The 27,332-nt window shown below is 38.1% G+C and overlaps 1 protein-coding gene across 1 annotated transcript in view; it reads right to left on the bottom strand.

Annotated features, from left to right (window-relative positions):
• The window catches only part of LOC125769785 (uncharacterized), a 64,670-nt gene that overhangs the window by 19,505 nt on the left and 17,833 nt on the right, over positions 1-27,332 (bottom strand). Inside the window, exons 3-4 of the mRNA XM_049438643.1 lie at positions 6,273-7,051; positions 4,677-4,869 (exon numbers count right to left, since the gene is read on the bottom strand). Coding sequence (XP_049294600.1) covers positions 4,677-4,869; positions 6,273-7,051 — 972 coding nt within the window. The remainder of the gene's footprint in view (positions 1-4,676; positions 4,870-6,272; positions 7,052-27,332) is intronic.

Below are 27,332 nucleotides of genomic sequence, written 5' to 3'. Positions count from 1 at the left end.
ACAATTCAACACAACATTGCACTGTGCTGTGTGTTGGTCGATCGCGTACGCAAGAGCGAGAGCAACCGATGCGCCGAAGGGTGTGAAAAGGTGTTGGAGCGAGTACTAAAAAAAAAGACAAGAAAAATGCCGCGTTTCTTCCGTTCCTTCGTTTCACACATCTTTTAACAACCACCGCTTTACAACCGCTGGGACGGTTTATGCTGTATGTTCCCCGGCACTAGGTTAAAGCACTATATTCTCTCTTCTTGTGAGCGCACGCTCTCTCTCTCTCTCTCTCTCTCTCTCTCTTTCTCTTGCTTGATGTAGTAATCATATACACCCCGTGAACGCACCAGCAGGTTTTACGCTTTTTTTCCTTCGCTCTCTGTAAACGAACAACCCCCGGTCGCGCTTTTCTTCTTTTACAACCACCCTGATACCCCTTTACACACTGGTCCGTTTATCGAACGATCTGCTCCTCATCCAACATCGACCAATTCAAACGGATGATGTGGCTTCGAACGAGTACGGAGACAAAGCATAAGCAGGACCGGACAGGGTGATGGTGCTGACGTGAAGGTTTTTTTTCCTTCCATCGTCTAATGCCCACAGTTAAGCAATAACAACACACAAGAACGTAGCTGGTGAAGGTGGCAAAAAATAAATGAGAATAAACAATCAATTTTCAGCTGGTTGAGTTTCAGAAACATTTGCTACAGAAGCAACAAAGTAATACAAAATCTATCATTCAAGTTGTTCAAGTTCGCCCTGGTGGACATTGCTTTATTCACTATTTTTAATTATTATTTTTTATAGTTAATTTCAAATGAATGTATAATATTGCATTTATTCTAGTAAAAACGCAAATCAGCAAAATTTTCGTCATCTCAAGTGCGCCAGGAATCGAGTGCGTCAGAATAAAATAAATATTTTTTTTATATAACATATTAAAAATATTTTACAGAAAATTGAGAAGAGATCTGTGTGATAAAATTGTAAACGTGTAAAAATAAAGCTCTTTATGTTGATTCACACCTGCCCATTAGGTTCCCCATCTAGAAGCACTTATTGGAGATTTACATACATTTTCGAGTAGATTTAACATATCACACTCAAACACATACTCACACACAAATAATATTCTACCCCTATCAGAAGCATTTCACGTGGCGCTTTGGGTGTTGGTGGGTGGGGAATACGCGCTATCAATTTGTGCCCTTGTTTCTAGTGATAGCGGCAAAGAAGGCGTCAGCTTCCCAAAAAAAAAAACAAAAAAACACACGTGGCACGTCACACTCGCGGAAGGCAGGAGACAGAACAACGAGAGATTAGAACAGAATGACATCATTTGCGTCACCAAATGCCACCCCAACCAAACGAACCTCAGATCTTCGGTTCCAAAACGAAGGCGGTGAGCGATTTAGACGAGCCAGCTCTTTGCTATGCGCGCAGGGTTTTGTTTCGTTTTCTTCAACAAGCGCTTGTTTCCGTTTCCGCCCCGCGTTTTGCAAACGGTCTCCTTGGTGTCTTCTGAAGCTTTAGTGGCGTTAACTTTGCCTTTCGCTCACGTACCCACCAATCGGGCACGTACGGCTATCAGGGAGACTAGAGAGAAGCTAGCAAGCCATAACCGGAAGGTCTGGCAGTGGCGAAGTGGGTCTTTCAATAAAAAGCAGGCAACAGCGATGGAAAAATATGCACAGCTTTAAAAAAAACGAGCGACTGCTACTGAACCGTATTGAACGAAGCGCGCAAAACAAAGAAAAGTTTTCGTTCCCCAGACCTAGGGTGAAGATTAGCGAAAATTAGACCACTTCTTTTGGTATGTCAGTTGTGCTTATTATGCTTAAATAATTTTATTAAAACGAAGCAACAAATTTAATACATTATATCGTTTTTATATAAATTGTTATACACTTCAGTTTAAAATTTGTCCCATGACAAAAACAAATTTGTTACATCTTTAAAAATAGAGCTCATAATGAAAGTTTGAGGTTTATTATTTTAATTATCTAATATATTATAAAAAAACAGAAGAATAGGAATTAATGATATTCAGTCAATTTTATTTGTTATAAGTTGTAAAACATGAAAGTTATATTTTTAAAGACAAACTAAATTCATTTTTTCATAATATTACACAACGAATTCGGGTGCTAAAGTGCACGACGTATTTCAAATAGCATGAAAAACATAACAAACTGCAATAAAAATAATTTGGCTCTAGGACTTTGATCTTTGCATGGCAGAAATCACCGTCCATTTAAATAAATAAATGTTGTCAAGTATATATTTACATTATTTGAGGTGCCTTGTAAACTAATTGAAATTTTGAAGGAATTCTTAAATGACTTTTCATAAATGACTTTATTGTTATGTTAAATGGAGAATAATTTTCAAAGATTATGTCAAAATGTATTGTACATAAATATTTGAATCTTCTTTTCCTTTTGATTCACATTTCTTATTATTCCCATAAAAGCCAAGTATTTATATAATTATTTCCCACTCTGTATAATATGAAACATTTTCTATTTAAGGTGATAGCAGCTCAAATATTATCTACAGTTTTTTTTCATATGATTTATTTACTTTACACATTATTTATCTCTTCTACAGTTAATGCAGCCACTTTCACATAATATAAAATTAATAAAACATTTACAAAAACAAACATTTAAAAAACTACTTCAAACCTCCAACTCACACTTTCCGTTGCTTGCTGTTTCGCGATGCAAAAATCGTGCAACACGGGCAGGCTGATGTAATGCTGACAACAAATCAAAACATACCACCACTCCATCGCCCCAGCTCTACCGCGTTTTGCTGATAATGCGCCGAAGCAACAGCAACACTTTCGCATACTTAATATGCTTATCTGGTTCTGCTGCTTTCAGTCACAGTATCGCAACACAACGAAAGACAAATATAATTACTTCTCGGTGTATGTTATCTTCACTGCAAAAAAAGAACACAACCCGGTCTGTGCGAAAGAGGATTCAATCTTATCTTAGATGCACGTTCGTCGTCGTCAAAACTCGATTCACCGGCGTATGGACACATACAGGCGATAAATATTAAATGCAAGTTTTGAGACATTTTATTTCATCAGATGAGGTCAGATAAACTTTTCTACTAATGATCAAAACTCTCTTGGTCGTGTGATGTTGTTTTATTAGTCGATGTCTAGTTTTGTGTGTTTTGACAAGTGATAGTCGATTGTAGCCAATACTTCAAATTCTTATCAACTTCAAGCGTTAATCCACCACTCGAACGCTTGAGACGACGATACTGCAAGTAACGTTCGTTAACACTCGTGACTCTGTAACAATCGTTTTAAGCGCTTCCTATTACATCAACCAACGAAACAAACCAATTTCACACACGGAACCCTCTAGGTAATATAGGTGATAAACGCTTCGGAACTGCACCGCCTAAGGTTAACTGCAATTGACACAGCCAAAACGGAGAGAAAAGTCATGTTCCGCACATGTAGAAGACCACAAATCCAACTCATTGATAACGGGTGTGACACACCATGGTGCAGCAAATGTAACAATGTGCGGTAATAAAATATTTAAAAAATTAAACGAAAAAAAAAAGTACTCTACACACTGTACACGGCCAGCAGCAAGTACTTGTTGGTAGGAAAGCATAATGCATGGGCCAGCGGGGTTCAAATGGTAGCATAAATTTTCATGCTTCTCCGGCATAGCAGCATGGGTAAAGTACATTAAACATGGCAAAGGAGGTTCATTTCGGTTCACTAATGGGAATGGCTCGCCGTAACAAGTTCAGTGAATAAAAAACACAGACAGAGGAGTATCTTTTCACTGGTATTAAATAACTCTTGCTATATTTTACATAAATTAAACATTATATATTTTAAAACATTAATTTTTATATCAATAAAAGCAACTATTTTATGCAATATGTTTTCAAAATATTCATTTAAAAAAATCAAATATTTTTTTTTAATAAAATATTGATTAATTTTTTTTAATATCCACTTTTATTAAAAACAAAAACATCTTTACCAACTTCTCACTCATACTTAACTAAATGTAAGAATGAACTACTGAAACAGAAAACAAACAGCTGCAAATGGGATGTAAAAAGCAAAGGGGGAAAAACAGCAACGCTTTTTAAGGCAGCAGTGATTTGATTGTTAGCATGAGAGATATGAGTGGGAATGAAATTTAAAACGACATGCATTCTTCCATTTTGTTTTTTTATCCAGCTGAAATTTTACATTTTCTGTTTTGTACGGAGCCAATGTTTGAAATCAGTGACAGCAGTATTGAAGTTTGTTGTTCATCTGTCACACACGCTCCGTACGCATGACACATTTCAAAAGTTGTGCGTAATAGACAAGCCGTCAAATTGTTTAAGTTTGATTATTGTTAGCAATTAGCATCATTTTTAATCAAATTTATTTATTTATTTTTTTCATTGCTTGCTTTTTCATCCTTTTTTAAATATTGCAAGATGCAAAGAGAATAGAAAATATATCCCTATTTCTGATGCTCTTACAGTATCTTTGATAATGATTCCGAGAAAAAAAAATCATAACATGTATTGCTTTCACGATTAAGCTATATATTTCATGGTCAAGTCCATAATCCCACCTCCCCTCACAATCGAGTTTCATCAAGGGAAAATAAATGTAAAAAAAAACTCCCTTCTAAACTTACCTCCCCATGACAGTTACGGCCCAGTGGTGTATTTTCCGGCAGAAAGTACAACCGGAGGGCTATCAGCAGGCACTGCTCGTTCCGATCCTTCCAGACCATCCGCAGCTCGGCCAAGCACGCGATCGGTGAGTCGGACCATGGTCGGACCGGAATGCAGTCGCCCAGTGCCAGCACCAGCGGTCGGTAGTGTTGCCTGCAAAGACACGGACAGGAAAGAACACTCATATTAGGTATGCGGGCAAAAGAAAGCAAACGAGTTTCAGGGTTATTCTTTTACTAGATTCTTCGATATTTGCATTGGGATTTAAGTGAGATTTGTCGTGCTGTTTTTTTTTTGCGAGTAAAAATCCTAACGGTGGGTTCCGGTTTGTGGTACTGAAGATCTTCTCATTTGTGAAGATTCTCATTTTCTCAAGTATTTTTTTTAATGTAGGGTTAAAGATATTTAACATATATATTACAATTTCAATAAACTATAATAAATGTAACACTTAAAATAATAATGAATATAACAAAAATGATCAGCTCACTTGGGACATTCGACGTTGGAACGCATCTTTCAACAATCGAATGGAATTCGACTCCTCAAATCCCATCAGAATATGTAACACACATACAAATAATTCATTATCGTACAAGAGAACCTCAACGATTGTATCATTTTGCTACATTGTTAGCGCAAAGGCGTTTATAGGGCACACGTTTTCCACTCCCCATGAGCGACCAAAACTCAGTTGTCAGAGTTTGTACACACACGCCAAAGGAGCCGCGGTGTGCACGAAAGCACAAATCAATAAACCGCCTTACTAACGTCGAGTGTGCAGAGTCGACCAAATACCAATACGCGCCTCGGTCAGCAGAAAATCAAACAAACCGAATGTTTGAAACATTAGCATAACGAATGACGGGAGAACGTAGAGCGTAAGAATCTCACATTCAAATAGTGACTGTTTTTTAAGAAGATTGTAGCATGAAGCATACCAAAAAGAATGGAAAATGAAAATAGTGTTATTTAAAAATTGGCCCGATTCGGTTTATTGGGAGAAAACACCCAAAGATAGAGAAGAAGAGATTAATTAAACACGAATTTTGCACAAACGACCGATCGGATGATGCGCAATCTTGTAGATAATCGAATATATCACCCCATTTATAGGGTATAATTAGCATAAGCTTTCTACAACCGATAAACAACATCGTTGAAGCAGCATTTAATGGGTGTGAAAAGGTTAACGGAAATAGTATGACTAGATGCGGAAGAAAACACGTCAAAGCACAGCAGAGCTGTTTTGCTGTGCTATTTATATACAAACGCATTAAGCTGTTACGTTATGATGGAAAAACATTAAAACGTAATAAATATTTAATTTGTTCTAGGAATAAAACATTTTTTTAAGCAAAATAGATGACTAAAAATACATGTAAATAAGTCAAACAATATGCAGAACATCAATAAAAACGCATTCAAGCTAAATACCAACAGATAGTAAAATAAAGAAATTAACCAGAGTTGCTAAATGATTCGGCAATAAAACAATCAAAAAATTAATTTAAAATAACACACCTAAACCTCCCTTCCCTTTGCAAAATACTTACTCTCGATCGACCGATGTTAATCGGCAAAGGTTGTTGTTGATACCGGCTCTGGTGCTGGTACCGTTGCTGCTGGCAACACTGCCTCCAACACTACCTCCACCAACTCCACCAGCGCCACCGACGCCATTTTCGCTGACACATTTTCGTTGCGTTTGTTTTGGCTTCGCATGGTTGCCATTTTGACTCTTTCCACTGGTGCCACCGTTGGCACTAGAGCTACCGTTGTTACCGTTACTATCACTATTGCTATTGCTATTACTAGTACTGTTGCTACCACTATTTCCACTACTACCACCGCTACTACTTTTGCCGTCGGTTGTCGACGTACTGTTGGCATTGGTTTGATTGCATTGGGCAGTGGAGGAACCATCATTGCGGTCCTTCAACCGCTCGTCCCGTTCCTCCCCGGTTGGTGGTGTATCACCATCCTCACCAGCCGGCAACGCTTCGGGCTGGGCGGTGGTGACAGCTGGCGTGGAGGAGGAATCAGGTGAGTCGGTTGTGCCACCCTCGCTGGGAATGTCGACCGATGGGCGTCGCCGGTCGTGGCCATTGCTGGTAGTAGTACTGCTGCTGTCGATGGAGGTAGTGTTGGCAGTGCTGTGTGATGGGCCACCAACACTTCCGCTGCCGGGCGCGGACACTGGTAGGCTGGCTACGGACGAAGCGGACGAAGTGGAACCACTGCCCGATTCGTGCGTTACTTTCTGGCCGAACGTTATTTTAACGCCCTTGAAAAATGTGTACGAGCCATGGTAGCCGCAGGGACCGCCAACGACCTGGAAGAAATTGGAAAAAGACGAGAAGATGCTTTAGAAACCCAGTCGGTACAAAACGATTATCGTGCAATATAAAACTGAAGAACATTTAACAGGAAGATCCAGAAGTCATAACAATATCTCAAATTTATTTCTCATACACTCACATTAATATCAGATCTATTTTTATTTCATCTTAGATAGTATTATTTTATTTCACACTGTTATTGTTCATAGTGTCCTACAAGATATTCGCTAAATGCCTGTCTTTTATTTATCTTCAACATACACACCCCGAATTGCTAAATCTTAATGCACCACATCATCAGCAAAGAACTCATCATCAAAGCCATCTCGTCGATCAATGTCCAACTGCGTCTGCAGATAATCTAGCGCCTCCAACACATCCGGCCGGCCCCTACGGAGCTGTTTCGTCTTAAGCAATCGTCTTAGCGCACGAGCAAACTCCCGCTGATCCAATCCCACTGTTGGTGAATAGAACTGCTTCACCCAACCTATCATACGGGCGCGGTCTGACCGATCAAACTCTTTAGAAAACCCATCCACACCGGACAGGTCCTCGATGCGGAGCAAAAACTTATCCAGCTCGACAGCAATCAGTTCCCTTGTGATCCGGTCTACCTCGGCGTTCAGTTGAGTAGCCACGGATGATACGGGTGGACTGACAAGGACCGGAAATGGACGTACTTTACTGGGCAATGGTTTCACCGGTGCTGGTGCTTCGGAGATCTTCGTTGTGGATTGCTGAATGATTAGGACCGGTGTTTGTGGTTCAGGTTGTCGATTCGTGTTTCTTCGCTCCTCTATCTCCCAGGAAAGATTCTCAACATCCTGAGGTCTGGTTGCAGATACTCTAGCATCACCCCACTGATAACCACTGGCGATTGGATTCGTTACCCATTCGGGTACACTTTCCGTATTTGCCACTTTCACATCCTTGGGAACTGCTTCACTTGGGTATCCGTATACCTCCGGTACAAGGTTCACCTTATCAGGATAATGTTCTAAGGGCTTGATCGGTACCACACCATATCCCTTCAAACTTTTGGCTGCCTCACGTAGCGTCTGCCACTCATTTTGCACATCCCATTGCAGTTCGTAAAGGAAGTTACTCTTCTCGTCGACTTGCAGAATTTCCGGAACTTTCTTCAAGCTCTGCACCCGCCGCAAGGTCCGAACTAGGATGGGTGCAAGCACACGGAAATCATTCGCCAGCTGAAACTGTAACGGATCCGGCGCAGTTCCGTTCGTTCCGATGCGCGAGATCACTTCAAAGCCGTTCTCTTTGCGCAGTTTTTGTTCCAGCTGATCGAGCAGCTCTCTGTTGGTAATGCGAGCGATGACACCTTGAAACACGTTGCTTCCGTATGCATGCGGAAGTCGGTAAGCTTGTAACACTTTCGCTAGATAGTACAGTTCCTTAAGAACTCGCTTCTCTTCACGCTTCTGGGCAAGAATTCGACCATCGTCAGTAGCTTGTGAATGATCGGCATGATGAGGATCGTTTGTTTCGAACAAATCTAACAATGCTGTTTCAAGTTCGCGATTGTGACGCACCGATGAGGATGAAACAATGTGGATTGAACTGCACCAAAGAATAACCGACAGCGCAGACAAGACGGTCTTCATCTTTGGTGACGGTTTTCGCCAAGGTATTCAAATAGAGACTGAAGAAGTACACTGTTCCGAGTGTTGAATTTATAGCCCGAAAAACGAAAAGGATAAGGGTACCAGATATTGCATCAAGAAATATAGCCTGAAGATGGTGTTACCAGGTACAGATAACCTCAACATTTTTGTTTATGTGCATTCTTCCAACATTATTGTGTGATGTATGTACTCAAATAGGTAGACAACTTCAATTCTTGTTTATTGCTTACACTTTTGATGTTGACTAGCGGCTTCAAAGATCTCCGTATGCATACCGGAAAGTGATTATAATACCCGATCAACCAAAGATAATAAGATCTATCAAAGATTCATTCTGTACACGATCGGACGAATTCCACTTCTGACTACACACCTTTGCATCCTTTTGCCTTTCGAACATCTAACACAACAGGTATACAGTGCGTCAGCACATCATTACCTAAATATCCACTTGCCTCATCTCAGAACTTTATTACATTGCTTCTCATCATGCCAGTTCATCTTTCAATGTTTTATTACTATTTTTTTTCCTCTTTAGTTAGCATAAAAACTCGCCTCATCATCCGGAAACTACAAAAGCAGTTGCGGGTAAGTGGCGAACCACCAATAACGTTACACGCCCCATAAAAATCCATTACTCAGCTCACCGAATGGGTAGAGAGAAGAAATGAGTTTTTGTTTTGTTTCCCTGACCAGTTTTGTTATCCTGTCCGGGGGCCATTCTGAGAGCATCTTCCCTAGACACATGACACCACAGCTGAAGCAGGTTTCATCTGTCACGAAAAGGCGTCTAAGAACGACAATAATCAGATACGTAGCAAGACTAATGAGTGTACCATGATCGTGTACCTCCGAGGTAAATATCTTACCAACACTGTGCATCTTTCGTGTAGGGTAAGCAAATGATTACCTTCCATCCATAATGTCACCATCGGAGACGGAGGCAAAGACGCCGATCGTCGATGATCGAAGAACCAAAACCAGATGCAGACATGTCTCCAACAGCAAAGATAGACAAATTTCAAACCATCGATCACGGGTCAATTTATCGAACTAATGTCACATAAATTAAATTCATATTAATAGTCTCCCCAGGCTAATCGTTGTTTGTCGTCGTGAGCCACACGGTATTTATGACGGTCGTGACAAATATTATCCAAACATGTATTACGTCCTTGACACAATATTTTAGGATTTTTTCTCTTTGCCTTATTGCATGATAACATAAGCCAAACAGTGTTCTTGTAGCAATACATTGAAAATAATACATTTGACACACTTAAATTTGAATGTATTTTTATCACACAAAGAACACCAGATCAACACGATACGCATTCATAGTATATTTAGCAGATCAATTCTACCTTCCTGCAAGAGCTATTGAAACCTTGCACTGTTATTCGTGATGCATTTCCAACGCCCAGGTATGATTGGTGCTCAACAAACAAAATGCAACCCTCTAACACACCAAAAGCTTAATGCCTCTTAACGCCAATTAGCTCTTCCTATTAGTCGCTGATGGTAGAAGGTTGCGTTAGCGTCAGCATTGAGAAGCGTAGTGGCAAAGGCAAAAATATAAACAAAGAACCCCCTCTTCTCGTACTACATCACAAAAATGAGGAAAAAAACATCGCTCACGACACAATCTGAACATTGTACGATCGTTTGCATGTTAATATACTGGTAAAAAGGAACCTAAAAATTACTTTGTACAGTTTTTTGTGTCGTTTATTATTAGGGATACAAGAATCATTGTGATTTACGATCGAAATGGCAATCATACTTTTAATCAAAACAAAATACACTCTTATTAAAAATTAAATATAGTTTTATAAAAATTCCATATTATTTTTTTGTATGTAAATATTTCTAATTTTATGACTTAACATAACACTAGAACGACCAAAATTGGCCAAGTGTCATTTTGAAGGAGAATATTCCATGTTACTCAATTTTAAGCTTTTTTTATTGAAATTTACAAAGTTTAAAAAAATCATATCATATTCTTTGGAATTTGTAACTCTTTACAAAAACGAAAACAGTAAACAAATTACGGCAACTGTTAACTGGCAGCAATATCTAACTGTTAAACCAATATTATCGCAAGTGTGGTTAACGCTAGGTACTAATAACGAAACCCACGTACGCCAATGTTCTACACACTGTTTTCAGCCAAAATATGGAGATCGTCAAAAACGTTGGATGACCTTGCTGGAGTAATTTCTTGAAAAAAAAAAACCATTTGTATAGAATGGCCAGAAGTCCCGTATTGTTAAAAAATTACATTAAATTGAGCGAGATTTTAATGCAGCTAAAATTTATTAAAATACATATTAATATAGATTTACAATTGCAATTACTACGAAGTGCTTGAATATTTTATTTCCCAAAAATTTATTTTAGTTTCAAAATGCTGTACCAGTTAAAGTGACTTTTATGTCGTTCTAGTGTTTATTTTGTAAGGAATGGAATTTAACAAAATCCATAATTCAAACAACTTAAATTTTTACCATCCCCACATCCTTCCTTTAATTCCCCATCTACCCCCATTATTAATCCACCACACAACAAAACGTAATGTGACGAATTTTGCGATCTATTTCATGTAATCTTTCCATCCGTTGTGTTAAATGATTTTGTTAGATAAAAACAAAAATACATCACCAACAAAAAGCGCAGCGCACGGTCTTCGTCATCGATAAATTCAACCTCCCCAAAACCCGACACACATATGCTCTGCTCCTTTCGCTCTCTGTTGCTTACGGGGTAAGGGTAAAGTGACCGCCTCAAGGTATGTAACCGGAGACCGGTACTTCGCTGCTCACATCGACTGGCAGCATCGGAACGCCACACGGGAAAGGAAACGGAACGGAACGAAACGGAACCCAGAAGCGAACCGAGAGAGAAACGACGCTGAAAGGAAGCTTCGTGAGGGGTGAGGTACACGTAAAGCGCGACCCTGACGCTGACGCTTCACTTCATCCCACTTGTTCACCCCCTCCTCTCAACCCCTTCAATGCTCAATCAACCCCACCTGTTCTCACCTCCTCCAAACGAAGGGTTGGACGGAAACGGCGAGAAACAACAAAACAACAATTCCACCTTCCACCCTTCTCAACCGATCATCATCCCTCCCGCCTTCATCCAATTTATCCCCCACTCACCCTTAGAGACTTAACCCATCATGTTACGGCGAATAACGCGTGTAGTGAAAATGAGATGGAGCGAGCTAGAGAAAAAGAGAGAGAGAGAGAGCGAAAAACAGAAAGAGCAACGAAGTGACCGTTGAGCGTACGAGCGGGAGAGGATCGTTGCACGCTGCATGTGAATATTCATTTACGAATGAAAATAAGCAATCCCCGCCGTAGTAGTAGTAGTAGTTGCTACCCCCAGGGAGGAAGGATTGGGAGACTTACGAGTGTGGAGAGACGAGAAAACTCGCCCGCCAGAAGCGATGATGGGGGAGTCTAGGAGGGGAAGAAAGATTCGAGCTACCCGCCACGCATTTGGCCTTTCCTGGTCAGTGTTAATGGCCAATGCATATTGCGTGTTGCTGTGTTGCTGCATCGCGCACAAGTTGTCAAATGAAAAATGATGCACATTCTTATTGGAACAATTGCCGGGCGCGGTTGGTGAAATGGATTTTGGTTTTGTTTCTTTCTTTCTTTTTTTGTTTTGTTTCCACGATATGTGCCAATAATGTACTTTTAATGACATTTCACAGTGTCGGGGTTGTACACGTTGTATTTCATTGCATAAACAGCCAACGCATAAGTTATTATAATGTGTTTCCCCTTTAAAAAAGAAAGCAGTATGGTAGGAAAAAAAATTAAAAAAAAACAACTTTTTATTTTTTTTAAACAAGTGTAACATTTTTACTCTTAATTACGCAGTAAATAATCATTTCAAGTTTTGACATTAATTTTAAATTAAACCCCAGTGAGTATTATACCAAATATGTATAGATTTTTCAGTAAAAATAAAGCTTCCAAAATAATTAAAAAGAACTAACGAACAAAACACGCATACGCACACAGTCATAAAACATCTGTAAGAAACGTTTGTAACACGAACGAATTAGTGCAAGGCACCGTCAATAGAGCAACACGACGAAAAAAACCCCCCAAGGCAAATGTTCAGACGTAAACATCAAACACACGCCACGAACAATTTTAAGTGAATAAGAGAAGACAAATCGAATACAGCAACAACAACAAAAAACTCAGCTTAAAAAGTGAACGTTTCGATTCAAACGCATATTTAAAAATCAATTCTTATTCGGCTTACTTTCCCTTGCAATTCGCCTCGAGGGGAATAAATACTGTTTTTTTTTATTCCAAAAATAATTAATGATTAGCTTTGTCACGAATAAAATTACTGTTTCTAACAACAACAAAAAACACTATACACAATCTATAACAAAAAAAAGAAGCTTGTATGCGTGTGTATCTTTACACACATGTTCTTTCAGTTGCCACGGAAGAAGGAAAAACAAACCGATGCCCCAAAAGGTGTCACACGTTTTTACATTACGTAAGCACGTACAATAAAACCGAACAAAACTACCAACCGTTGCAGTGCATGAAACGTACAAATGATCACCATTGTCAATTAAACCTAACCCTGTAAAGGGTAGCTCTTAAAGGAAAGGAAATAAATAAAGAACAATTTGACACTTTGCAATAACCGATTTCGATGGGTTTGTCTCACCATACCGTGGTTTTACTCATCTATAAAAATAAAACTAATCGCAACCGATAAACATATATAAATATTCCGTGCACGCAAACCACCTCTCTTCCGTCAAAAGTACTTTAAATACACACCCATACACACAGGCCCGAGAGATCGCAACGAGCGTGTAGTGTGATGAAGTGATAATCGAGGCGTGTTGAAAGTGTACGCGCGCGCACACAGTTATACACGCGCACGCGGGCCCGCAAGCATAATAGCGCAGCATAACGCAATCAAACACACTGACGCTCGTCCCACAACAACGCGCACACAACCACCCGCACGCCCGTACGTACATTTCGATCTTCGATCTTGATCTAAAACTAATGCCGAACCGAACTCACTCCAGCAGCAGCGGATCATCTCTCAGCGGTTTGGGTGGTATCCATCGTCCACGTCCCCGTGTAAAAGCATGACGTTGGTTCATCCCCTAATGCTCACTCGCGCGCACACACACACGCAAAACCAACGACTGTCAAACGGGAAAGTCAAATGGATCTAAAAGGATGCCCACCTCCCGCGTACACATGACCGGAGTCCATACTAACCACCCCCAGAATACCTTCTCAACCCCTCTTTCCTGCCACCCCACCAATACATGTTGTGCACTTGATTTGCACATCGCTTGGAGGGGTAGCGGAGGTTCAGTGCTTGTTTTTTCTTGCGCTTTTTCTTTTTTTTTTCAATGCCATACGATGTGTGGCTTTAGAAGGAATTAGTTGCCAAAGCCGTCCGTTATCATGCAACGAGCACTGACGAATGTGCTTACACATCGTTAAACGGACCCCTCTGTGCACGGTCCCATACCATTGGCCGACAAGGGGTCACACCAAGATGTCGGTTTATTTTAGTTTTCGTTTGTGAAAAAAAAAGAATCCAAATACAAAATAAAAAATTTGACCAAACTTCTAATCGAAAGAAACCTGATCTGAATATTTTTTTTTATTTAAAAGAAATTTACTTAAAATGAGAGTAAAAAAAAATTATTTCAAAACATATTTTTAACAAACAAAAATATTTTTACATGACAATCAAAAGCAATGCTATTAAAAAAAATTAGTTCTATTTTTTTATCTACACGGATTTTATCAAAACGGATCAAAAATATGGCATTGGTTCGATAAGTTACAGTGGTACCTCGAAATAGAAGTGGCCTTAAATAAATGCGGGTAAAGTTAGAGAGAAGAGAGCTACCAGTAAAACAAAAAAAAAAAAAAAAAATAACATTGTAACTAATATACATACATGCATTTAGAAAAAAATAATGAGTACAGGGTTTGCTGCTCATTTTTAAGTAAACAAAAAATATATGCCAATTAACAAAAAAAACATATCGGTAATAAACTATTTCAATCAATAACATGAAATCATTTGTGCAAATAATTCTTTAGCGAAACGAAATAACTCTTTAGACTGTTAAAAATAAGTAATATAAACCCCTGTAATAATCTGACATATAAGTTTGTAGAAATCCAACTTGCATATATCGCATTTTTTGCGTTTTTATGCGTTTGTTACGTGTTTATATAAATACTTGTTGGAAGTTCAAATGGTTAAGTGGTTTTTTCAATGATTTTTTTTACGATACAAGTAATTTCAGATACAAACAATATTATGGTACAAATGAAGCACGTTTGCCGCTCACCACTTTATTCACATTCAATCGTTGAATTAATTCGTTTAACACTCACAAAACTGAGAATAACAGAATCTTCATCTTCGTGCTAGTTTTTTTTTCTTTTTATGATATATATATATGTTTATACTTTATACTTCTTTTTTGTTCGGAGTCAACTTCAGAGCCTAAGGAGCATTGGATGGGAGATCTTGGTGAGAGAAACAACCTCATACTTTGGCAAAAGACAACTCTTCCATTCCTTCTGTTGACAGAAATTGGACATTGCCACGTTTGGTAGTGGTTTGGAGGTTAATATGTTAATGTATATATCTTCATTCATGCGTACTATAGTGTCGCGTTCAAGGTTTTATACTACACTTTAATATTAAGACCCAAAAGCAGCCCATTATTATCACAAAAATATTAAAATTTAAATTTTATCGTTTTGAGCTAAAATGAGCTACATTTATCAAATAAAAAAATGAACTATTTTGGTCACAGTTTTGTTAACAAAAATGCTTCTGAGTAGCTTGTGAAAAAAAAATAATAAAAAGGTTTCAAAGAGCACTTTATTGTTACGCTGCTTTACATATTTTAATACTAAATTCAAATCAAACAGTAGTGCACACACCCATGCACATTGCCCATCAGAGATTAATTTAAATTGTGTTAGGCTTTTTTTTGCTTTGTTTTACCCTGTGCGGTTTACTTACACAGCACAAATATCGCCTCGTGTCGGACCGTGCTACTACTACTTGCCATAATGAATATTCATTAGCAAAACAACAAAGCAATGAACAACGCAATAAACCGGCGAGGGTAGGAAACACATCGTGGTGCATTTACACGAAGAAGGCACTCCTTTAAAAATAAATTTTATAAAACACTTTTTTCTAAGGAAAACAAAACACATCACAAAGCAAACTAAAAAATATGTAATGTGCGGATGAATATATTATGGTTAGATTTGGTTTGATACAAAAAAAAACATAACCATTTTTATAATGTCATAATGGCCCAAATGTACAACTAGGCACGGGGAAAGAAGATATCACAACGCATTAACAAAAAATACACCAATGCCAAGGAAATCACTAAGAATTGTTGCCAAAAGCCGTGCACAGTAAGAGAACCCCGCCACAAATAGCGAAAAACCAGCACCAAAACCGAACGGACAGCTCATGAACAGAATACAAGACAAAAAAACACACATACGAAATAAAGAAAAAAAATCGATGCGAGGTCGAACATTCCGTCAGCATACAGCAGCAAACAACACAAATACGAAGGTTGTTTTTCGACCCGTTGTTAAAGAAGAACAACCAAAACCACCGCAAGAACGGACGGTGGGCAACATCGAAATGGGAAAAACGCATTCACACGCGCATGGTCTCCGGCTCTTTATAATACTTCAATTCAAGGGTAATCGTCGTTTGACGACGACGACGACGGGGTTGCTCGTACGGTTGATGCCGGTATGCACGGTGTGTCAAAGCACTAAATCCTATATAGTGAATAAATTTCATCTATGCACATTGCATACATAAAATATGATTCACGAACACACTCGCTAAGGCGTTCCACTGCAAATGGATTCGGGGGTTTTGGAGCAGAAGATGAACCATTTCTTTTTCTTTTCTTTTTCCTCCCCATCATTTATGCAGGGGGTTTCAGTTCAAATCTAAGATGGTGTAATTTCTGGTGATGATTGATAATTTCTGGTGGACAGTTTCTTCTACAGTGCAAACCTTGAAAATCATTTCACAAAGCTGACGAAAATCTAACGTTTTAAAGGTTTAAGTTTTTACAAAACGTTTAAAAACCAGAATTTAGACTATTTTAGAACTAAGCTATTATTATAAATATGGATTAATATTTGTATTTAATGTTTTAAACTAACAATTGTGTTGGTATAAAATTAAATAAAAACAAAACAATATAAAACCACTCTTTTTTTCTTTAATAAAATATTATATTATTTTATTTTCGTTAATTTGTAATAGAATCATAATCAAAATATTATTATTGGTAATTACGGTTAATAAGAACGTTTTTCATAAATTTTATAAATTGCAAAAAAAAAATTAATGACAATCGTAATTATAAAAAGACAGCATAATTAGGCATAATATAGTCACTTTACTTGATTTTTTTAAACAATTTGTTCTATAAAAATTTAAAGTGTTTATTACACAGATTTTCAAGATAGATTTTAATGAGGAATGCAGACTCGCTATTGATAATCATTATTCTAAACAGTGTTAACATGTAACACGGAAAAACCCTGCAAAAAACCTAATGGGAGGGGTTTTCGTTTGGAGCAAAAGAATTTGTTGGAATCCATTTTCTTTTCCATGTTATTTACAGATGCTTTCAATTGCTCAAGGTCTATTTGGACGGTCCTGTACCACCTATCGGCCTCCACCCTCATAGTTATACTTTATCCACCAAATGACACTTGCCTAACATCCCCCTGTACCAGCATTTGCAAAAAAAAACACAAATCAAACAAAAAACAAATTGCAACCTGCTGTGAGCAAGTGCTGCAGGTGCACCGTGTACATTCTCAAGGGCTTTAAATAAGACGAGAGGAGAAAAAAAACGTTGTTAAAAAAAGTTCAAGGTGACAACAGCACGTTCTGGTGGCAAAACAATTTATCTGGTGAAGCATTAGCAAAACCATTGAAACGACAAATTAAATAACCGATTAGTTGTTTGCGAGACACCAAAATTCTAATATTATCTAAACATTATTGCCTTAAATATCCACCGAAAAATCCTCACAATTATCGATGCGAATCGAAATTGTCGAAATGTCAAAAAATTAAGCAAGATCTACTGCTTCTGACAAAACAATCCACAGCGAGAAAGAGCTCCGGTGTTGGAGGGTGTCGAAGGGGGTTGAAGGGGGCTCTGTCTCATTTTCTTATCCATCATTCAGATGATTATTTCTCCGCTCTAATGATTCGAACTGTTCTGCCCCTGTTCCAAACTATACGGCGAGGCAAATGTAAGTGTGCCTGCATACATACCCGACCTGGGGGGTAGATGCCAAACCGTTCCTACCTACTATACATAAAAAATCACCAACTACATAGAGGGGGCTGTATAATATATACAGAGCAGCTCTCTCGCTCTCCGGTTAAAGCTCTCTCGCACATTTTCTATCGTTTCTATCTCGCTTCTCCGGTATCCCATATCAGCCGGGTACCGCAAGCTGGCAAGAGAGTAGAGCTTACCAATTTCCACACTTACGAAAAACCACCCCAATGTTCCACCCCTTCCTCACTTAACAAACATCATTTCTTTTCTGCTTCAATCTTATTTAACCGTTCCTGCTCGTTTTGCTCGTGCCTTCTCGCTCGCTGTAAATCGCACGGCGCGTATCGTTTCGCACCCCGTCGTATCTATCGTGTTTCAACAGTTTATGCTATGGGGCTTTATGTAACGATCTATACTCTTTTGCCGCCCCTGGTCCCCTTTACTATTGCTTCACAATGTAGAAGCAGAGACGTTACTTGATATGTGTTGGGAAGCGAAAACAAATTAAATTATCCCCAAGCAATAAAAATTAGTATCCTTATTTGTTTATTATTGAAAAAAATATACTAAAATTATAAAAAAGTGTTGTTCAAGAATTATTTTTTTATTTTTATGAAACAAAAAAAATATTATTTTCATAATCTCTATTAAAATAAACAAAAGTTTAATTATTGTTAAAGTTTATTAACTTGAGTTATATTTCTTCAGTTCACTTATCAACTTTAACGTAGCGAACAGATTGTGAAACCTAGAAAAGGTTGATTTTATTTACTTCACTTCCTCTCTGCCGTCCCTTTCTCTCCATCTGCCAGTTAACTGGCAATGCTTTACCCTCTTTTCTCCCAGCAAATCCACCTTCCCCTCCTCCTTAAACAGTCACCCATAGCAGCTCCACAACAAAAACCACCCCAAACCCGTGTCCATCGGTCTCGTAAGGGTGGTTTTCGTTCAGTTCGTTAAATCGATTTCCGGAGCCCGGCTCTCTGTAACACGCCGAGACTTTAAGTGTATACGCGGCCAGCTCAAGCAGGTTTCGGCAGTGTGCGCCATTGTTGTCCAGGCAAATAGTAAATCCATACACACCGGTCCAGCTAAGCCCCGGTTCGCGAGAACCCGGTGCGAAGAGATATGAATAATTGAAGTACAGCGGAAATACGACATCAATAAGATTTTCCACTACCGCACCGCGCCTATTTTCCGACCGAACGAGAGCAGATGGAAGAGGAAAAAAAACACACGTACACACACACACACAAGGGACAGCAAGAAAATGTGGCACAAAATTAAAATTGCACGCACGAAAAGGCCTTGTCGTATTTGCCGTTAAGATAGGGTTTGGGGCTATTTGTTGAAGGAAATGGAGCAGAGAATGCTTAAAGAATACAATCGAAAAAATATCTTGAAACATGTAACATTTATGGCACATTATTTTATAGTAATTTTATATAAAATAAAAAATAGCAAAAATAAAACAGTAAAATTTAATCAATTCTTGAATAATTGTTTAGGAATTGTATTGAGCCTAAATTATGAATTCAATAAAAAATATAAAAGGTGATTATAGCAAGTTTTTATTTTATACTTTAGAATGACGTCTTTTACCCAGTTCTTTATAGCATATACTTTAACCTTAACTAAAATATTGAAAAAACTAAATTTTAATGGCAATTAAACCTGTAACAAGGTCATATTTATTCACATCTTAAAGTCACCTCTTTCTTTCCTGGCTTAACGACCTCTAAGGTCACGCCGGCCTCTTCTGGCTTACTAAGACTTGTTTTACCGAATAGCCAGATAGTCCGGATGCGATTTGATACCCGGTCCTGTCGTGTGGAACTGACGCGGTCCCTTAAAGTCACCTACACTTGGTTAATTGGCTACAAGCATGTTTTTAATCTCATTTCATATGGAACGAAAACCCAACAAGCACGTTAACAAAAAATCCATAAACAAGCAATCATTTACTTGTCAGTAATACATCTTTATCGCACAGTTATAGCTAAATAACCCATAAAGACTTATCGGTTTCGTTCCGTACACACCCAATCGGGAGTTTTTTTTTTGGTTTTTCTTTGGTTTGTTCGAAAACAAAACGATCGAAACGATAAATGCAACGTTGAAAACGCAACACACAAAAACTCTCCCGCGTGCGCGTTCCTTCTTTCTTTTTTTAATGCTTCCATCGGAAGATGTTGCTCCTTCTGCCACTTTATGCGCGCACAGCATTTAATTGTACGTTACCGTGCCGCGTTGAGAGTTTTATTTTTGGAAGCGCAGAAACGAAACAGAAGCGGCCTTCTTACTTCTAATGATTTTTATAATGCTTTGCACATACGTTTGCAAAACACTGGTTTCGGTGTAGTAGTGGTGGTAGTAGTAGTAGTAGTAATAGTACACCCGTAAATACAGGTTTAGAGAAGCACGTGTTTGTCTTGTTATCTTCGTACAAGTGGTGTTAAATAAAAATGTAAAACTTGTCCCAAAAAAACCCTACAAAACGAACCGTCAGATTTCGTTTCACCATCGAAATCTACCAATTGACACATGTGTTTGACAAATAAAGTTGAATCGTTGTTTTTTAAAAGGAATGTCCCTTTCACTCTCACACCCACGAATGTGTCAGTCTCGCTCGTTCTTTCATCATTGACAGCCGTATGTCAAAAGACAATCCGAAAGAGGGAAAGAAATGGAAACAATGGTGCGACGTGGCAAAGCAGTGAGATGGGAAGTTGTCTTATCTTATCGCAAAACCCCTGGAGCAACAGTGAGTGTACATGCGGTCGTTTGTCTTGTGCGTTTAGTAGGTTATTAATACGCTAACGGAAGAAACGTAAAGTTTTGATAGGGAAGTGTAAATATTTTCCACCACAGTAGAAAGACAGGCACGCGTGTTTCGGTTTGGATGTAGTTTATTGTGGTTCTGGGTCAAACCACGAAACCACGGTGATTGAATATCAATAAAGCAAAACCGATATATAATAAACACAACTTCAAGCTTCTTTAATTACGTCTAACATTACATATACGCTTATGTAAATTACAATCAACGTATATTTTTTTATATATCTCAACAACCTAGTTACAAACTCGTAAACAACTCTCGAAATCAGAACGACAGAGTTGCGTGTTCAAACATTTACGCAAAACGTTAAATTAAAAACTTCTCATCCAAAGAGTCAAAGAGTCAAACGATCAAATGAGGAACAAGAGGCATTTTGGAAACAAGTTTAAAAGCACCCCTTACATTCACCCGCAGAAAAAAACGCTTCGCCTTGTTCTGTGTTGCCTTGGTTTTAGTAGAAGAAGCCGAAACCTCGAACGTCCGAACAGGATCCACCTGCTCTCCTTTATGTTGAACCATTTCGTACCATTTTTTTACTCTAAGATTTTCTGTTCTTTTTCCGTCTTTCTCTCTCTCTCTTTTAAAAACAATACCACATTCCATTTGGATGAAACTTTTGATCGAAAAGTGCCTGCCGAATGGCAAAACACACGTAAACCAGTTGATTGGTGGTGGTGTTTATTTAATAGAACAGTAAGTATAACAAAATTTATATCAACCAGGCGTAAATGGAATTTCAGCTATAATATAATATAAATAAATATATATTAATGAATAAATTTATAGCAAATTTTACACAATCTTAAATGTTTGTTGAACAATTACTTAAAATTTTATTTACTTTTTATTTTTCCCTCCTAAATTGAAACGAATTAATTTTGACACATGAAAACATGCATTACAAAATCATGAAATGTGCTATAAATTTGTAGCAAAATAAATAGAACATAAAACATCAAACTAGGAAGGAAACGCCCCAACGAACAAAAAAGAAGCTTTCGATTGTACAAGATCCCCATCACAACAAGTGTAAAAGAGAGAGGTAGAGAGAAAGAGAGAGTGAGAGAAACGGAAAAAAGAAGCAAGAAACACATTTTCAATATCGCATTTCCTCTTGGCCAGGGTACCTTCGCCCGGGATTAGGCAGGAAGAATATACGGGAACACCCTGTTAGGGGGTTGGGAAAAGCTTGCCTGCCACAGCTAAAACTCAAAATTCTACCCCCGTTGTTTTAGCGGTCTAACCCTCGCGTCATCGAACCTATCGTTGGTGCAAAAGTTTGTGCCGAGGTCTGAACGAGGTGGACGAGATATGAAAACGAATATTATCTACAACCTGCTACCCTCCACAACATGTCACCCCCCTTCACGTCCAAAAACACTGCCTAGCCGCACAACACCCCCCCCCCCCTCCTTTTCATCGGTGAGGGGGGTTCAATTTTCTCTCAAGTTAAACTTTCATCCCCATCCAAACCTGACAACTCGTTTCCTGCTGCACACCGAAAAACAAGTCGTGCAAGCAATAGCTTGGTGCTCTGTCTGTATGTGTGTGTGGGTAGCCTTATGAAATTGAGCACACGTACAAGCTAGGTGCACACACACCATCACAACCATCGTTCTCGCAAACAGGAAAATCATGGAAAATGCTCGGAAAATCGGTAGTGGGCTGGGAGTGGCGGGTGACGAAATAGCGGAAGGGGACAGGGGGTTGGAGTGAGAGGGGAAGAGGAACCACATACAAAACATGGACACTTTCTGGTTCCGATTTACTATTCCTCTTTTTTGCTCCAACGGCAGCTATGGATTGATAAGTGTCAGGAATGTCAAACTTTTCACTAAACAAGCGGCAACAATTGCTATAAAAAATATATTATAGAAACTTGTAAATCTATTATACACATTCTTAGCATAAGTATACAAATAAGTACTCAAAACTCGTTCATCCAAAACAATCTAGACACATTTCATCAGTACCTAGAGCACTGAGTACTTGATAAAGCATCACATTTATACGTTCGTGCGTTTCTGCCCTGGCACAGCTTTCCATCCAATCCATTTACGCTTATTCGTCTCCGGCAAACGATGGTCGCTATAATGGGTGGTGGAAAACATTCACCATGAGCAGAGCAACATATTTCGAAGGCTTCGAGGGGTTTTTTTGTTGTTGTCCTTCTGCCAAGCGCCACCCACGGTTAAAATGTACATATTTTTTTCATTTTCTTTTGCCACGAACCATTTTGCCCCATGCTAAACAGATCTCGTCGTTTATTAGTTCTAATGTAGAACTTTGTTTCATTATAAATTATAGATTCCTTTAGTTTTTAATTGTCTTCGCAATATTTTAACTTAAATTCTTATTACAAAAAGGGTTTTTATATTTAACAATAGTACGTAATTAGACTAATTGAGCAATATAAATGTTATAGTAGTTTTCCATTGTCCAAGAGATAGACTTTCAATAATAATGTAAAACGTATATAAATTAATTAAAATAATTGTTATTTATTAAATTAAACACTATATTTTAGTATCACTCAAACGATTTCATCTTTTAATTACCTAGAACTGATTGTTCCATTAAATGAAATATAAAAAAGGAACGATAGCAAACAAATAATATCATATTTATCGAAATTCATTATTTTAATGTTTACACCAAGTTACGTTTTTTATCTAATTTATTAATCATTGCAGAAGAATTAAATTCTCATGCTCATATAAAAGAGAATATTGTGTAACATAAACAATGCTATAAAATATTACAGAATCATACTTTGCAGTAATATTAAATATTAATTGGAAATTGAATTGTTTTTTTTTATGTCAAGAAAATGGAAAATATTTTAAGTGAAAGTGAACAGTTAAATATATGCATTACTAAAATGATTTGAATTATTTTACTATTCTTCGAAATCAATTAACGTTTTCTAAATTGCATTGAACTAAATTGAAGTGAATTGAACTAATTCATAATTTTCTTTTTATTATAAATTATTTTATGTTAAAACCTAATCGAAGAGTTATATTATTATATTATACAATAATATTAAATATTATATAATTATCATAAATAACATTTTCTAATAGCGAATAGTTGTTTTATTTTACACACTGCACTGATTTATGTACTTTCCCTAATTTATCACGCATTGTTGCTGAATTATAACATTACAACCAAGGAAACACTCCCATTCCCTCATTTCCTTCTTTTCCATTTCGGTTACCAGCGATGAATAGTTGCACACAAAATTGAATGAATAAAAGCTGCATTCAAAGACGCAGCAAGTAATAATACAAGATTTACCGTAATTCATCCAACGACCAAAGTCGTACACAATGGTCTACAAAACTACAACCATAAGAAATGAAAAGGCCAAGAAAGAGAGAGAGAGAGATAGAGAGAGAGAGAGAGAGAAAGAGAGAGAAAAAAGACACGCACAACAGAAAGCAAACAAGCTGCAAAAAAAAACATCCCCATCCCGACATCATGTTAAGGAAACCGACCTCCGGATGAGAAGTGCAATAGGAGAATAAGTTAAAAAGCGATCGCGCAGCGTGCATCTTCGCATCATCCTCCAGCATCCATTGGCTTTCCGGTTTGGTAAAAAAAAGGAACAGAAACCAACAAACAAAAAAAAAGTGCGCACATTTCCATCCCACCAACACGACCGTCCAAAGCAGAGGGCAACAGTAGAGAGAAAAAAGTGGTTCCTTCTCTTTGCTTACTCCCTAGCCGTGGTGCCGTGGGTTGGTGTCTTGCCCATAGATCCTGCGCGTCTTATCGTTTTGCTTTTGTAGAGCAGCCTCAGCCGTAACCATTTTTGCTCTTCCCATCCAATATTTTACCGGTGTGGTATTATTGATTTTGACTGAAAGTCCTCGCTGACGGGTGGCAGTGTTTACGCTGTGCGTGACACATTCCCTTTTTCCGTTCCGTTGTTACACGCCAACTGAATCAGCAATGCTACAATTGGGCAACGCGAGTCGTTCTGTCAAACGCTTGTTTTTAACCATTAAATATAATGATATTAAATCTAAAATAAATGCCAGGCCGTTCTTTATGAATAAAAAAAATCTAAAATAAATTAAAATACAAATTAATTCTATTAAATTACATTTCACAAAAAAACAAAAGTAACAAATAGCATATTACTTTTACCCTTTTTTATTATCTCACTCTACAGACTCACTATTTAAAAATATAATTTAAAAAACGCAATCCGTTTTGGCAATCAATCTACCAGTGTTGTATTTACAGGTTGGAAAGTGAACGGAAGGAAAAGAAGCGAAAAAACCCAAATTGACACCCTTTTCCTGCCGCACACATACACACAACAATAAAGTGCTTCGTAGCGAAATAATGCTATTTGATAGAGTTTATTCAAAACAATATTTTTTTAATTAATTTTAATCGATGGACCGCCTTTCTCGACAGCTGCAACGAAGCCGTCGAGTATGACGAATATGACGATTAGGAGTGCCATATAATGTACATTGTAAGGTGCAAAGGTGGTCGCGAGAAACCATATAAAAGAAGCCTTCGAAAGATAAGCTAAATGAAAGGCATGAAAACAAGGAAACACGAGTGGTTTATATACGTGGCGGAGAATGATGAAGAGTAAAGCTGCCAATTGCAGGAAGTATAGAAAAGTGAATCCGCAAATAAAATATTAGAAAAAAGCACGGGTATAATAAATCAAAATCATTTTTGGTACATAAATAACTATATAATATCAGCATAATTGTGACAAACAATTGCAAACAATTAATAAACGTTAAATAAATTGCATAAGGCCGGTTAAGCCGACGAACGGATTATTCGTGAGCTTAAAATCGGAACAAATGACATCAATTTTCCTTCAAACAAAGTTTTATACAAATGTTAAACTTGGTTCAAAGTATTTTATAATAACAATCGGTACCCTGACCGGATAAGAAATTAACGCATTATAATATAATGTATTAGGGATGGAATATTTTTATTGCTCGGTTTTATTTTTACTTTGACTTTATTCTTGCAAAAGAAAAAAATATGAAATTGTTTAATATTGAACTTTTTATTTTTTCCGTCATCGATTTTACAGTTTTTTTATGTCAAACTGTCTTTTCTGTCCTGTACGAATAATCCGACACACGAATAATCGTCGTCTCTCTGTATATCAAATAGTGTCTAATCGAAGTGTCATTTCCGATCAGCACGGATAAAGCGATATCCAGATAAACTCTCTTTAGCTACAAATATTATTTTATACTTATATAAATACTAAATAGCCGATACATTTGGTTATCCGTGGCAATCGAATAACCGTCAGAAGACTGATAAGCATCTGTCCGGATAATCGACAAACAACTTTATTGATGTGCAGCCACCTAATAAGGTAATACGAGAGATTTGCCATAAAAATGTTCGTTTCGAAGCTGAAGAATCTATCTTCCGCCACATCCACACAAACGGACACACGGTGAACAACGATGCATCGAGTGACAAAAGCGGTGCATGCATCTGCAGCACCCATTTTAGCTATCCCATTACCTCCCTATCCGCACACCCCCTTTTCTCTCCCTCCCCAGCTCACACTCACCTTTCCCAAATCCAACCTTCTCGATCGATACGAGACAACGATGGCCCTTGGACGAGAGACCGAGAACAGATGAAAGTAAATGAGCAATCGGTTTTATGATGGAACCGTAGGAAAAAGGTAGGCGCTAGTATGCAAAACCGGGGTGGGTAGCAGGACGGATGGGGATCCGGGGAAGTATCTCCCACCGTTGCAACCCTTTCTCCAACCCTGTCCACTGCAACCTTGTTCACGGTGCACTAAAGCTGACCGGTTTTCGGTGCACTTGAGCGGTTCTCGTTCGTTGCATATATTTAGAATGTTTCTCAACGCCCAACACTGCGCATCCACACACAAACTTGGTCAACTTGGTGCGCTGTATGGTGTCCACCTACTCGAGAGAGACACACTTCCTCACACCGTATTTATATCATTATTTTACTTTAGCTCTTGATGATGCGAGCGACTTTCATTGCCCATCACAACGGTGCAATGTTCTGGATTGTGGCCGCCCGAGTGTCCATGGTTGGTGGTGGAAAGATCCGCTTTATTTCCCACCATCCTCCCCCCGACAAAAAGTCCCCTATTTGCTATGCAATCCAGCACCAAATGCGTTGGAAATTGTTTCTTTATTAAATATGTGTGTTACAATTTCCGGGTAAAAGCTGTTTATCAAGGGAAAATGGGAAAATGCGATACTCATGTTTAGGGATTCCGCGAAATGTTGCACAAAAAGTTGAAGTAGAATTTTCCGGAAATAATATTCGAATAACCTTTTCATTAAAATTCTTAGAACTCAATTCTGTAGAATGATAATTAATTACAACTCTAAACTCTG

This window comes from Anopheles funestus, chromosome 3RL (genome assembly GCF_943734845.2).
Source record: "Anopheles funestus chromosome 3RL, idAnoFuneDA-416_04, whole genome shotgun sequence".
Lineage (NCBI taxonomy): Eukaryota > Metazoa > Arthropoda > Insecta > Diptera > Culicidae > Anopheles > Anopheles funestus.
The sequence above is the reverse complement of the archived record's forward strand: the minus strand, read 5'-3'. Positions and strand labels throughout refer to the sequence as shown.